At 47.7% G+C, this 15,285-nt stretch overlaps 1 protein-coding gene across 4 annotated transcripts in view; it reads left to right on the top strand.

Annotated features, from left to right (window-relative positions):
- The window catches only part of OSBPL3 (oxysterol binding protein like 3), a 128,300-nt gene extending 114,356 nt beyond the window's left edge, over window positions 1–13,944 (top strand). For all 4 annotated transcript variants that reach the window (XM_016217046.2, XM_087821212.1, XM_087821210.1 and 1 more), the window contains 5 exons: window positions 454–598; window positions 3,688–3,832; window positions 7,357–7,483; window positions 9,293–9,415; window positions 10,264–13,944. In XM_016217046.2, coding sequence (XP_016072532.1) covers window positions 454–598; window positions 3,688–3,832; window positions 7,357–7,483; window positions 9,293–9,415; window positions 10,264–10,360 — 637 coding nt within the window. In that variant the 3' untranslated portion in view covers window positions 10,361–13,944. The remainder of the gene's footprint in view (window positions 1–453; window positions 599–3,687; window positions 3,833–7,356; window positions 7,484–9,292; window positions 9,416–10,263) is intronic.
- The last annotated feature ends 1,341 nt before the right edge of the window (window positions 13,945–15,285 follow it).

Genomic DNA, 15,285 nt, shown 5'->3' with positions numbered 1-15,285 from the left:
GTGAAGAAAGGCGTGGCCTTGGTCTTTCAGGGATTGTTGACACATACTCATAAAACAAAATATGGCCCCTGCAACCAGGCCACCGGGACCCATGTGCTCTCGCTCTGCCACTTACTGGGTGCAAATCCTGGGAGGTCACATAACCTTCCCGCTCTCCAGTGCTGTCATCTGTGAACTGGGGATAATACACCACCTACTTCGTAGGCCTGCGGTGAAAATTAAACACGTAAACTAGTACTTGGCACATGGTGCGTGCCGTGTAAGTGTCTGGTCTTATTACCATTACCCTCATGATTATTATTTATCTCTGTAACTAGTATTTGAATACTTTCTCATTGTAACAGATTTAAGATATATGTATCTTAAGAGTTAATGCATTGCATGACTTAATGTTTGAAACAGCAATGCCTGTTTGCATTCGCTGCTGGCTCCTCTCACTCTTTCCTCCTGTAGTTTCGGGGATCATTTTGAGTGGAACAAAGTCACCTCCTGCATCCACAACATCTTAAGCGGGCAGAGGTGGATCGAGCACTACGGAGAGATTGTCATCAAGAACCTGAATGACGATTCCTGCCACTGCAAAGTGAACTTTATAAAGGTAAGCTGGTGGCCCTGGGAGCTCTGGCCCTGGAAAGCCCTTGCCGAGCTGGGCCTCAGGGCGCAGGGCGTCTTGGGGAACTTGCCACCTTTGCTTCTGTGCCAGAAGACAAGCAATGCCAGGGGCTCCCTGGTCCCAGCCCCACTCTCACCTGGACCAGGGCATGGCCCTTCCCAGCCTCTTTCCTTCCTTCCTTCCTCCCCTCTGGTCTGTCCTCAGTGCAGCAGCCAGAGGGACCCTTTTAAAACATGTCATCATGCTACAATATGGATTGGAGACACGATGCTGAGTGAGGACAGAGACTGATTCACGTGAGGTACCCAGAGCAGTCAGAGCCACAGAGACAGGAAGCAGAATGGTGGTGGCCAAGGGCTGGGGGACAGGGATGGGGAGTTGTTGTTTAATGGACACAGAGTTACAGTTTGTGAAGGTGAGAAATCTCTGGAAAGATAAAAGACAATGGTTGCACAACATTATGAATGTACTTAATGCCACTGAATTGTGCACTTATAAATGGTTAAAATGGTAAATTTTGTTCTGTATGTTTTAGCACAATTTTAAAAAAAAAAGAAGTTGTGTCATATTTGACCCAATCCTCTGACAGCATCCAGCTTTCTCACAGGAGAAGTTCATCCTTACAGTGGCCACAGGACCCTGCAGAGCCTGCACTCCCCGCCCCACCCTTCAAGGTCACCTACAGGCGCACACACACCTCTCCAGCCTCAGCTCCCGCCAGCCCCTCGCCCCGTCCTTCCTCTCTGTCCTCTGACCACACTGGCCTTCGTTCTCTCTTCATCTGCTCTGCTTGGACCCCTCTCCCCAGATCCTTCCATGGCCTGCCCTGTCTTGTTAGTCCCTCCCTGTCATATCCCAATCTCTTCTAAGTTTCTATTATTGTTAGCTTGCTCCCTGTTGGTTTACTTGTTTGTTTTCTGTTCCCCACACCTTCCTCGCCATTCCTGGCTCCAGAAAAGCAAAAGCTGCTCTGTCTCTCTGCGGCTGTAGCCTGTAGCCTGGAAAGGCTCCTGGCACCCAGCAGAGGCTCATGGCAGGATAAGAGAACAGACTGGCCTGAGGCAGAAAGCACGGGAGAGTCTGCCTACCTTTCCACCTGCCTTAATTGGAGCCCTGCTCCCACCTTTCTTCCTCCTTAGATTCCTTCTTGCTGTTAAAAATCTCAAGTACTGCCTTAGCCAGCCGGTTTGGCTCGGCGGTTAGAGCGTTGGCCAATGGGCTGAAGGGTCCCGGGTTTGATTCCAGCCAAGGGCATGCACCTCTGTTGCAGGCTTGGTCCTGGCCCTGGTCGGGGCTCAGGCGGGAAGCAACCAATCGATGTGTCTCTTTCACGTCGATCTTTCTCTCTCTCCCACTCTGAAAAGCAGAATATCCTCTGGTGAGGACTTAAAAAACACACAAAAAATCTCAAGTACTTAAAATGGCCTCAGAGTGTTACTCACCTCAAAAAATATTTGCATTGAATTAAGATCAAAATTCTAAGCCAAGATACTAGGTTCTAATTGTGGAACATCATGGGGCACCTCTCTCCACCACCTATAGCTGGCGGGGGACATTTTGGAGAGGTGGAGTGGGGCCTTTCTTATACCCTGTAAGTCAGACTTAGTTGTAGTCAGACATCAGGCTAGCAGTGATTTGGCATAAAATAAAAATGACCCTGCCGTGGAAGCTTGATGTGAGCTCTTTGCAGAGAAGAAGCAAAAGGCAGCCTGGAGCGGGAACCTATGTGCCCTTCTCCAGGTGAGCCACCTGTTCTCAGCACTTTCCCCAGGGAAATGCACTAGACTCCCATGGCTACCGTCCACCCGGTATTTGTCCACTTAGGAGCAGAGAGTAGATTTTTGTAGCCCTGAGAGATGAAAGGGGTTTGAACACTGGGCGTGCCTCTGGTGTTGAAGGAGAATCTGAAAGCAGGTGCCGACATACCTGTGGGCAGGACCACCTCCCTCTGGCGCCTCCCATCCTGTTGCCAGCATTGGATTTGTTGGCAAATATCTGTAAGAAAAAATTCTGACTCCTGCTTCGGAATAAACTGAAGAGCCTGGACAGTGCTTATATATTTTTTTCCTAATTTTTACATGCTGTGAGGACTCCCTTTTAAATCTCTGATTCAGGCGGAGATGCTGCTGTGCCTGCCCTTCCTCCCATATTTACCACAGACTTGGAATGTGGCCTGGAAATGCCACTCAACTGTTTTGGTTTCCAAATATAGAGTCTGTTTTGGCTGAAAATAGTACTAGGATTTTTGATTTGTGGAGTGACGCCTTCCCGGTTTTTGGTAGAGATTTCTTACCGTGCAGCCAGGTAACTGGGAGATTTGAGAATATCCACTGTAGGGAGTTGGAGCTCCCTCTGCTGGGCGCGGTGCGGCACTGAACAAGCCCTCCCGGCTGAGCCGAGCTCTCGGACCAGGACCAACCGCGATGCGAATAGGGGTTGCGGAAGGTTCCTGGGGTTGGATGAACTGATCTAGATTTGGGGGGGCGTGGATGATAGAAGAAACTGAAAATTTGTTGCGTTTACAAAGCATCCACGTGTAATGGTTTTACAAAAGACTGTCATGTTCCTTTAGAGAAAAAAATGACATGAGTTATATTTCTTTTATTTATTTTTTATTTATTTTTCTTTTTTTATTTAGAGTTATATTTCTTTTAAATTGCAATAGTCAGAGCCACAGTGAGAGCCAGGGAGCAGCGGTTCCAGAGGGAGGGGGCTTACGGGCCAACCGCGCTGTTTGGTAGAAGAACTGAGCTTTTCCTTCTTACTCTGCACGTAGAAAAGGTAGAAAAAAATATATATGTACCTTACACATGCACAAGTGTACCAGATGTTGGCTCGCTGAGATGCAAGCTGTAAAAAATGGGTTAGCTTTTAATTTTTATTAAATAATTAAAAGTGTGATAAAAAAAGAAAGAAAAAAAGAAATAGAATCCAGAACTGGCAAACGATATGCAATGTAGGATTATCCTTCTGGTTCTTTCTGTTTCCTTTTAAAAAACAAAACACAAACTTCTCAATATCTATAATACGTTGACCCCAAAACACTAAACGGGCCCCTCGCGTTTGAATCCCAGGCGAAGTACTGGAGCACCAACTCGCGCGAGATCGAAGGCACGGTGTTTGACCGGCGTGGGAACCCCGTGCACCGGCTCTTCGGGAAATGGCACGAGAGCATCTACTGCGGCGGCGCCGCCTCCTCCGCCTGCGTGTGGAGGGCCAGTGAGTGGGGGGGCGGGGATGGGGGGGCGGGGATGGGGGGGTGGGGGGGCGGGGATGGGGGGATGGGGGGTGGGGGGGGCGGGGATGGGGGGCGTGGCCAGCGGAGCCTCGACGCGGAGGGGGTGCGGGCAGCGGTGCCTCCCGCCGGCTCTGAGCTGGGTGGGCTCGCCCTGCGCGCCCCGCGCCCCCCGCGCCCGGCCCGCCCGTCATCCACCTGATCCCGCCTCAGACTCACTCCCAGGCCCAGCAGCTCCGCCTCCCGCGCTGGGCGGCGCTGGGCCCTTAATCCCAGACCCAGGCCGTGGCTAATGCAGGCGGCTGGCGTCACTCCTGTGCCCACTGGGGTGTCAGCCCAGTACGAGAAGTTCTAGAATAGGACAAAGGGAAACATGATGCTGGAAAAGCAGGGTGACCAGGGGTTCCACAGGAGTTAGGGATCCCCCCCATCCATCTGTCCAGCACCACGAGCCTCTCTGGTCACTCCTGTCACCCCCCCGCGAGGATGCAGAGCCCTTGAAGCAGCTGCGGGAGGAGGGCTGGGGAAGCCAGACCTTCCTAACAGGTCCCCAGGACGTGTCCGACCCTTAGCTCATCTACTCTGATAAGTATGTTTCCCGGTCATGGTCACGTTTTGAAACCATTGTTGTGAGAGGCCACCATTAGGATGCTGTGGGCTGATCCAGACGGGACGGGAAGCTGTTCTAATAGTGGCTCAAACCATGAGGATAGGGGCTGATACTTAACAGTGAGGGGGGGGGGGCCCAGGTTGGAGAGGGGCAGCTTGCCTGTGTCAGGAGCACCGATCCTTGAGGGCACCTTATGTCACTCCCAGTATGACAGTGATGTCTCCCTCGTGGACGTACATGGTTGTCACGGGTCAATACCTTATCCCCACATCACAGCTCACCAAGCAGGGAAAAGAGGGCAAACGGGCTTTCTCCACTTGGGCCTCTTTTCTCAGGAATGAGGCGTTTCCGAGGGTCCCCCAGCAAATGCGTATTTACATTTTGTCAGCCTGAAGGGGGTCGAGACCCATCCCACACCAATCCTGGGCAACTGGGTAGGCAGGGGAGAGTCAGACGGGTTTGGATCATCCTCTAGGGGACACAGTGCCACCTGACCAGAGCAGTTTCCATTGGCAAGTAAGGAAGGGAGGTGACCGCGGAAGAGGCAGCCAACGGTGTCTCTTTCGGTGGGTGGCAGCCACACCCTCCTCCACCACAGAGGTGGCCCTGCGGCCGCCTTCCTAGCTGCAGAGGTGCAGGGGCACACATGAGACTGCGGGTGAAACATCACCTTCCTTTGGTTGAAGTGTGTATCACAGAGCAGAGCTGCCATCCTTCCTGGATGGTCAAGTAGAACCTTGACAAAAGAACACTTGTAAAAGCTGTTCTTGCCGTCTTCGTTATTCACTGACTTTGTTTCTTCCTTGGCCGTGAGCATCCCTGGTCCATCTCCAGGGAAAACCACTGTCTTCACTCTGATTTTTGAAGGCACATTGGGAAGCTTTGATATGATTTTCGTGCTTGGGACACACAGAGAATTAGACCTAAAATTTGACAAAAAGGACTTCTGAAACTTCAAAAAAATGGTTCTGCTGTAAAGTTCACGGGAAGCATTTGTATTCGTATATGGAATGACGAGAGCCCAGGCTATGGTGATTTTATTAGTCTATGTTTGATTTACCCAATATGTAAATATGGGCATTTTTAGCTTGATTTTTAGCTGGAATTCAAGCCAGGGCAATACACCTACATGAATCTGCTTGGACTGCTATAACCAAATACCACACACTGGGTGGCTAAACAATAGAAGTTTATTTTCTTACAGCTCTGGAGGCTGGGAAATTAAAGATCAAGGTACTGGCAAATTTGGGTTCTGGTGAGGGATCCCTGCTTGGCTTGCAGACAGCCACCAGATGCGGGCCCCACCCTTCTGACGTCACTTAACCTTCATTACTTCCTTAGAGGCCCCATCTGCAAATACAGCCACAGTGGGGGTAGGGCTTCAACCTGTGAATTTTGGGCGGATACATTCAGTTCATAACATTCTGCCTCTAGCCCTCCAAATTCATGTCCTTCTTACATGCAAAATATATATATTACATCCCGATAGCCACCCAAGTCTCTAATTCATTTCAGCATCAACTCTAACGTCCAAAGTCTCATCTACGTATCATCTAAGTCAGGAATGGGTGAGACTTGAGGTACGATGCATCCTCTCCCACTGTGAGCCTCTGAAACCAAAATGTGCTTCCCGAGTACAGTGGTGGGGCAGGCCTAGGATCGGTGTTCCAAAGGGGAGACGTAGGAAAGAAGGAAGGGACGGCAGGCCCCAGGCACGCCTAAAACTGGCAAGGGAAAAACATCATCAGATCTTAAGAATCCAGAGTAATCCCCTTTGGTTCAATGCCCACCCTTTGAGCCCACGGGGGCAGCAGCCCTGCCCTCCAGGTCCCCAAGGCTTAGGGTGGTGGCAGCTGGCCTGTTGAAGCCGCAGTGGTAGCCCCACCTTTTGGAAGATAGAGGCAGCCCTGCCCCCGGGCCTGTGCAGTCTGGGCCTGTCCTGGGAGTGGCAGCCCGAGGACGGCTGAATCACTTCAGTCCATCTCTGGCACGCACGCAGCTGGAGAGCCCTGTGGTCCCAGCCTGTGAAATGCCAGTGATCCAACAGCCCTACTTCTTTCTGTCCCCTTGTCTCTGTCGCCTTTATTTCCAGCGGCATTGTTTCCACCCGTATAACCCATCTTTATTCCTGGCTTCTGCTGAGATGGGTTTAAATTAAAATATGTAAGATTGGGAGGGGCAAGAGTTAGTGAAAAGAAGGCCAGGTGTGGAAGAAAGAATAACATTGACCGCTTGCTAGGGGTTCAGCACGATTTTAGGCAGTAGACAGAGCTTTAGGAGAATTTGACATTTCTCAAATGAATAATGGATTCTCTAGCCCGGCTGGAGCAGCTCAGTTGGTTGAGTGTCATCCTGTGCGCCAAAGGGTTGCTGTTTCGATCCCTGGTCTGGGTACCTACAGAAGGCAACCAGTCTATGTCTCTCTGTCTCTCTGTGTATCTCTCTCTTCCCCTCCTCCCTCCTCCCTCCGCCCCTCTCTCCCCCTCTCTCCCTTTTCCTCCCTCTCTCTTCCCCCTTTCTCCCCCTTCCCTTGTTAGTCAGGAAAAAGGGACCTGGAGTCCTTTTTAACATGTTTATTTTAGTAACAAATTATTTTTATAGCTTAAACAGTATAGAAATGTCACTGTGTTTTATAAATTTGCTGTGTGACCACACAGAGGAGGCCTTATTCTTGTAGGTAGAAGAAAATATATGGAGAAGAAAATTTATAAGGAAATATTCAGCCCCTCTTTTTAGCCAAACTATTCTAATAGAAATGGAAGAATTCAGAGCTGAGAGAGAAATATTATAGCTGGCCTGAGATTGAAAAAAAAAAAGGGGTGGTGGTGGTGGTGAAGGAATTAAAATGTAACGTAAATGAAATGCAAGATAGGAGTGAATGGTCTCTTTACCTTGTAGATCCCATGCCTAAAGGCTACGAGCAATATTATGGCTTCACGCAGTTTGCACTAGAATTAAATGAACTTGACCCGTCGTTGAAGACTTTATTACCACCTACTGACACCCGATTTAGGCCAGACCAAAGGTAAGGATTATTTTTCAATCTTTGTCTCCAGAGATGTAAAACTTTCTGTAAACACTGTTCTTAACAACTCCCAGGCCACCAGAGGAGCCTGAGAGAGAGAAAGAGAGACTGTCATCAGGAACAGAGGTGCAGGGGACTTTAGGCAACCATGTGGAAGGAAAAGAGCCAGCTTAGAGCTATGCGTGGTATGACTTTTAGTCATCAGTGCAGCCCCATTTCTATTGAAATATCAAAAGCATGTTTCTCTTTAAGAGTTTTCCTGTATTCAATAAGAATAAAACTTACTGTGCATTTGAAAGAGTAAAAGGCATCCACCTCCTCCACCCCTAGAATTTAAATTATTTTGATGCACTGAGATCTAACTTTTGATTCTTTGTTTGCTGCCAACAAGTTGTGTGACATATAAAGTCTTTTAATCTTTCTCAGCCTCAGTTTCCTACTCTGTGAAATGGAAAGAATTATCTCTCCCCTAAGGCCTTTCTAATTAAGACTCAAATCCTAGAAGGAAAAAAAAGGGTGAAATTCGACTTTATTAAAACACACACACACCAACAATAACAACAACACTTCTTCATGGCGAAGTAAATAAAATGCATACTCAGAGTCAAAAGATAAATGACAAACTGAGAAATCTGTCTTTGCAACTCATTTCATGAATTGCTTCTAGAAATCAAGATCAACTCACTAGAAAAATGGACATAGAAAATGAACAGGTCATAAAATAAGAAATGCAGATATCCCTTAAACATGAAAAGATGCTCCATCTCACTCAAAGAAATGCACATTCTTAAAACCCCATTGACATACCATCTCTTAACCAACCTATCAAATGGCAAAGATTCAAAAGTGTGATGTACTCTGAGGCTCTGGGGCAAAGGCACTTGAATAACATTGCTGGTGGCAATTAAATTTTATAATCCCCATAAAGGGTGGTTTGGTTGTATATATATTACAAACTCACCCTTTAACCCAGCAATTTCACTTCTAGAAATTTCTTCTTACAGGTACACTAACCTATGTGCAAAATGACAGATATACATGGTCATTCATTGCAGCCTCAATTGTAACATTAAAAAATTGGGAACATCCCCAGTGTCTATCAGTGGAAAATTGTTTAAATAAGTTCAGATATATCCACACAATTGAATATTACGCAGCTATTGAAAAATGAATATGCCTGTGTACTACCAAGAAAGATCTCCCAGATATGCAGGGTGGGACAAATGTAGGTTTACAGTTGTTCGTATGGAAAATAATACAATACTTAATAAATAATAATACAAGAATGAGCACTGTGTTTTGAGTACTCATAACTGTAAACCTACTTTCGCTCCACCCTGTATTGTTCAGTAAAAAGTAAAACAGAAACCACGGCATGGACCGGACATGCAGCATGTTACCATTCATATTTTCAAAAGAGAGGGAGAGGCAAGAATCTATATTAATGTTTGCTTTATATGGGTAAAGAGTTTCTAGTAGAATGTACTGGAAACTAGTAACAGTGGGCTACCTGTGGTGGCGTGACGGTGAGTGTGATGGGGAGGAAACAGAAAGACTTAGGGACTAGGGTGAGCGAGAAACTTGGCTCCAAATTACTTCTTATAGATATAATTTTTTGAACCATGTGTATATCGCCAATTTAAAAACATAATATCTCCCCTAACGGCCTCAAAACACTGGTTCAAGGATCGGAGAGGAGCCTCGTGTGGGAAGGCGTTGAGTGCCCAGCGCGGACCGTGCAGCTTCAGCGGTCACGGGGTGGCGTTTCCCTGGCACTCAGCCTCCTTTGTGTTTTCCCCGATGCCTCAGGTTCCTGGAAGAAGGGAACATAGAAGCAGCTGAGACGCAAAAGCAGAGGATTGAGCAGCTGCAGAGGGACAGGCGGCGGGTCCTGGAGGAGAGCAACGTGGAGCACCGGCCGCGCTTCTTCAGGTGTGCGGCCGGGTGACGGGCAGACGGGGGCCGGGGCGCCTGCTGTGTCTGGAGAGTGTGTGCGTGTGTGTGCGTGCATGTGTGTGCGTGTGTGTGGTGCGCGTGCAATTTCCCTGAAAGAATGACGCTGCTGAGACGACTGCCTCCGAGGAGCCCTGGGGGGCAGGGGTGGGGGGACCTCGCAGCGTTCACCCTGCTGCACCCTCTGCTCCTGGTTCACGTCACAGATTCTCTCGGCAAAGAACAGCGAGCCGAGGCCGGTCCCTCCAGACCCTCGGGGCTTCCTGCTCCTGCTGTTTTTAACGCTAACTTATCGCTTGATACGAACAGCCCGGTTGGTTAGCTTTTACTCAGTCTCACCAAAGGGGGTAGCTGCCTTCTCACCGAGGCAGCACGTTCCACAGCCTCTGAGTTCGAGAAGTCAAAGTCAGAACTGAGAAACAGGTTTCCCGCCCCGGCCGCGGTGGCCAGCTCACTGGAGCATGGTCCCCTGCGCCGAAAGGCGGCCGGGTGGCTGCTGGGGCCGGCACGGGCCGGGTGGAGGGCTCCGTCCCCGGCAGGGGCGTGCAGGAGGCAGCTGAGCGGTGTTTCACTCTCGCATCGCTCTTTCTCTCTCTCCCTCTGCCTTCCCCTCTCTCTGAAAAATCAGTAAAAGTATTTATTTAAAAAAAAAAACACAGAGGAAGAGGCTTTCAGGTGTCCAGCTTCCTCACAGCTCCAGTCCTGGACTGTGGGGACCTTGCACGCCTGTGAGAATGAGAACAGGGTAGGAGAGGAAGGAGAGGGAGGGGGAGGGAGAGAAGACAGTGCTTTCAGGAGCCTCCAAGACATGCTTTCGTCTTTCACAGGAAATCTGATGATGACTCTTGGGTGAGCAACGGCACCTATTTGGAACTGAGGAAAGATCTTGGTTTTTCCAAACTGGACCATCCTGTCTTGTGGTGAAAAGGGGGAAGAAGGTGATACGTTCCTGTGCTTCTCCTGTGCTGGCTTTCCCAGGCCACAGATCTGTGTCCGTATATTTAGAAAACATTATCTAGAATGATCACTGTGCTTAGCTTAGCATTGTAAGTACTCAAGTATATATTTTCTTCGGTTAGGGTTCTATACAATTTCCAATGTTATCATGATTGTTTATACGAATGTAGAACACCTTGATATTTCTTTTTTTATATATAAAGTATTTAATAAAAATGAAAGGTTGAATGTTAATGTGTGGGTTGCAGAAGAAGCTTTAACACTAATTTTCCAAAGGTTAGGAAAATTCAGATTAAATGTAAGCCTTATAAAATTATGTTGGGGGAAAAAAACAACCCATGTCTCCCAGGTGCACTAAGAAATAAGAAGAATGCCCAGGACTACTCACCCGTGCGGACGCTACCCAAGTTTGATTTGGTAGCTCAACCTCTTTTTTGCCTCGGACAGCTCTTGACTTGCTCATACAGAGCCATCCTGCTGGTGCTGGAGTCTGAAGAATATTTGCATTTGCATTTTGATGGTTGAGAGGAGGGCATGCATTTAGCGAAATGTGTGTTTTTATAGAAGATGCATATGGCGCCTTCATGGAGAGGAAGCACTTGAGCTCATCCCTCCCTCTAGTTCCGTTGCCTTCTGTGCAGAATTGTACCGTCACTCAGAGAAACCGTTGTTAACCCAAGAAACCCCCATTAATTAAATGTCAGAGTGAAATCCCAGAGCTGCAGTAGGAAATTTCTCCTCAGTGAGAGCTGAACCCCTGACATTAAGAAACTATTCTCTGCTTCCACCACCCCTGGCTTCCCCGCCCTGTGTGACCGCATCTCTACTGAGTGTGGAATTTTCCAGCTTAGTGTAAAACGTCCAACGTGTTCCACACAGCAGTACGACTTTGTAACAGGTTAGCAAAATGATTGTTTAAAAATACTGTTTTGGTACTTTCTACCTCTTAATAAGCACCGTGTTTTAGATCTTGTATAAAAAGTTGGACCACCTGCCTTATAGACAAATGTAGAGAACCAAGGTTCTTGGTGTTGTGCTCTGATTCAGCTTCCAGTGTCTTACGCCTTCCTACACTTCTCCCTCGTGTCCCGCTTCGGTGAGTTTTGCAGCATTACAACCTTGAGTAATGCAGATTATAACTACTGAAGGGGAAACTTTGTCTTTGTAAATGTGTCATTTCAAATTACAAAGAATAGAACTTGTGCAGTCGTTCGACTGTGTTATCAAAGCAATTCCAACATCTGCCCAGATTACATGGAAACCAAAGCCTGATTCTTAGGCCTTTGACCCTAATGTCCGTAGTAACTCTATGGAGGGCAAAATAAAACGGCATCGTAAAAAAGATTTCTCCCGAAAGCCTTTTTTAGATATTGAAGTAACTTCAGAGTATGTAGAATGCTGCGAATGGAAGCAGGATCAGCAGCAGAAAAAAGAAAGCGTGACCTCGGGGTCACGCAGAAGACACGGTTACACGGAATCACACTTTCAAAGTGGAGGACGATCTGCAGGGGACTAGCACCTTAAAAACAATATACGACCCATTCAATGTTGCATCCCTCCGTTCCGTTTCGCCAAGATGTCAGGAGGAGCACAGCGTGAACAGCATCTGCGCTTCTGAGCAGTGAACCGACCCAGGCCCGCCCGTTGGCCTGCGCTTTGCTCTCCTTTCCAAGCACGGATCCAAATTCCGCTCCCCGGCGGGAAGGAGCAGCTGAAGGTTTCAGGGTACTCGGGGAAAGCAGATCTAGTTTCGCAGTATGAAGGTCAATGTGGAACTTTAGTAATATTGGCTATGAAAGAGGCCTGTTCCAGAGGCTGGTCAAAAAAGAAAACACAAAAACGAAACGTGCAGGCTCCAGGGATGTAGCTTTGTCTTGCAGTATCTGGAAATGCTGTCTCGATGCTGTTATTTTGACTGATATTATGGCTTTTGTTTTTTGGAATCACAAAACAGTTATCATCTTTGTAGTCATCTTATTTGGGATGGGGTTGGGGAGGAATTAAAATGTGATGCAGAACTGTATGCGAATTTTAAAATCTATTAGTCGGTACCAGCATCTCTCAAGGGCTCTCCTGACATTTGAGCAGCTTAGGGGCGCATCCTGATGTTACCATCTTAAAACTCCCCGGAGGGGGAAATGGTTTCTTGTCTTCCCTTCAGTCCCTGTTCTCAAAAGCACTTTCCCACCTAATTCTTAGCTCGGTGGCATTTTATATTTTTAGGATGAAGAAAACAGAAGCATGGCATTGTTCGGGCAGAACTGAGGTAAAATAATCTGGCTTCCTGGACTTTGAGTCTCCTGATTAAATAATGCCAATCACTGCACCATTGGAGACACTTGTTATAACCTGCATTTTAGTCCTGATTATTCCATCCCAAATTTACGGTGAATCACACAGGTATTCTTGGAAGTGGGACTTTGCGAGTCCACCAGGTCGCACTTCACTTGTTCCTGTGGGCCCGCCAGTGACTCCCAGGAGCTGCAGGAGATCCGTTCAGATCCACGGGGAAGGAGCCAACCGTCCCCAGCGTAGCGGGCAGCTGAGCCTAGGTTAGTATTTGCCTGAATCAAAGGTATTAGCAAAGTCTCAGTGCGGCTACTGTGTGCAGTCCCCTCCCGGGAGCCAGGCTGCTTCTGGAACTAATCAACCAGACCGAGTTCACTTTAGGACGGCGGTCCCGTTATTAAGTCCCCAGAATGCCCTCCTGTGGGACTCTCTAGGAGGGAGACATATACAAACCAGTTTTTAAAATGTTTTCTTCATTTAGGCTGTTGCTTTTCTCATAACCTCTTTTTAATTACTCCCCGTAAGTCATTTGCTTCGGCCTCGAGCCCTGCCCTTCACCTGTATTTTCCAGATTTATCACGAGGGGGGTCTTGTTCTGCTATTAACAGTGTCAACCGTGAATGAAAAATGATAAACGACAAAGTCTGTACTTGGCTGTTGAACCTTGTCACAGGCCAAGTGCACATTCTCTGAATGACATATGCCTTCCGGCTCTCATAGGATCCCTCAGGCCTTCGAGTCATGCGCAGGAGCCATCGGGAGTTGGTTTTAGGACCTTAGGAGTAATAGTTCTAATGTATTAGCCTAATTTATTTGAATATCTTTAATTTTGATGTTAACATCAGCAGAAGTCTGTTTTTGCTACCAGGTGATAGCTGGTTTGTGCTCGGTCCTCTGCGTTGTATTCATGTTAGTCAGTATTAGTCTTTGTCGGCACTGAAAATATGTATCACGTGAGTGTCTGCAACTCGTGACAGTCTGAAATGCAAGCCACTTTTGGAGACTGGTGTGGGGGTGCAATGAACAGAAGTCACTGATTTATTGCACTCCTGGTGATCCACGATCTTCCTCTGTTAACCTCAGAGGAGTCTATTTTTTTAATAGATATTTGTAAATCTTCCATCGAACCATTTATAAGATTATGTTCTGTTTAACCCCCACCTTTCCACTCATCCCCCTTATGCCTCCCCCGAAAACTTTGACTAATTTGTTTATCCCCCTCATGTAGCTAATTGACTGAATAAATACTGTGGAAAAGGCCACCTCTGTCCTTGTGTTTCCAGGTCGGTGTGCATATGTGGCTGCTGAAAGGGGACAGAGCAAGGCTCTATCTAGCCTGGGGAAGAAACACACCAGGTTACCTTAAGTGATGGGGGTTGAAAATAAGAATATCCTGGGGCATAAAGAAACTTGGAAACCGTACTTGCCATACTTTTGGTCCCAACATTTTCAAGGTGTTATACAAATGGGGGTCCCCTAGCACCGGGCACCCGAGGCAGCTGGAGCTCTTTTGCTTTACCCCAGGGTGTTGTGGAAATAGCATTATTTTCTGGGTGTTCTAACACAGAAAAGGAAAATGCTGACTGTTTGTCCGAATTTAATGGCCCTTCCGAAAGCTGACTCTCCTCCCTGCCTCAGCCTGCGCTTTGCAAGCCAGGAGCACTCAGCCTTCACTGACGGTCCCTTCCACCCAGCGGATACATTTGCTGTTGTTACACAACACACAGGACAGCAGAGTTACACATCCAGCCCCATCGCTGCACCCCTCAAAACTCGAAAGAGACAACCAAAAGCAATGCATGAAACTTGAGTGGCTTAAAAGAAAAGATAACATGTTATAAAGACATTTTGAAAACAGTGAAATTTGCGTATAAACAATGGAATTATTGCTTATTTTCACATCAAAGGAGGACCATTTTCCAGCATTATTCAAAGTAATGTGTATGAACACTAAAGGAAATCTTAAAAGGCCACCTCAACATATTTTAACATATTGAACATCATAGGAATAGGTATTAAAGCATCCCAAGGTGTTGACTTTGAGGAGGCAATGAAATTTGGAGGTACAGGTTCCAGGCCGTTAGTTTAGAGACTTAGTGATTTTATCCTCTAGTCGTACCAGTGGAACCACCAGCGTTAACGTAGTTGATGGCCATCAGTGACCAGCAAATCAGGCCAACACTGTCCTAGTGGACACCAGTCAAGGGTGTCATCTTATGGGGTATTAGTTGGGGGCCCAGCAGGAGATTCCAACACCTATTGGAGTTCAAGAGACTTAGATGAAGGGCCGACACCAGGAGCTGGAGGGACGGGCGTCCTCTGCGGAAAGTCCGGAGCAGAGTAAGAACTACCCCAGCCTCCGTCTCCTCCGGCCTCCACTCTCCTTGGTGGCTGAACCCAAGTGAGTCTGCGAGCACCCACCCCACCCCTCCCCTCCCCTCCTCCCCCCCCAACCAACCCCAGTGCAGGTCTTAGAGCTCAGACCTCAGGCGGGGGGGTGCCCAGGAAGACAGCAAAGCCAGCATCAGGACCTTATTTATATTCACTGGATAGTTCATGTCTGCGCTTTCAGAGAATTTTCGGTAAGTAGGCTTAAGAGTCTT

Source organism: Miniopterus natalensis, chromosome 10 (genome assembly GCF_054644295.1).
Source record: "Miniopterus natalensis isolate mMinNat1 chromosome 10, mMinNat1.hap1, whole genome shotgun sequence".
NCBI classification, from domain to species: Eukaryota; Metazoa; Chordata; class Mammalia; order Chiroptera; family Miniopteridae; genus Miniopterus; species Miniopterus natalensis.
Note: the sequence above shows the minus strand (reverse complement) of the source record. Positions and strands in the feature narration are given on the sequence as shown.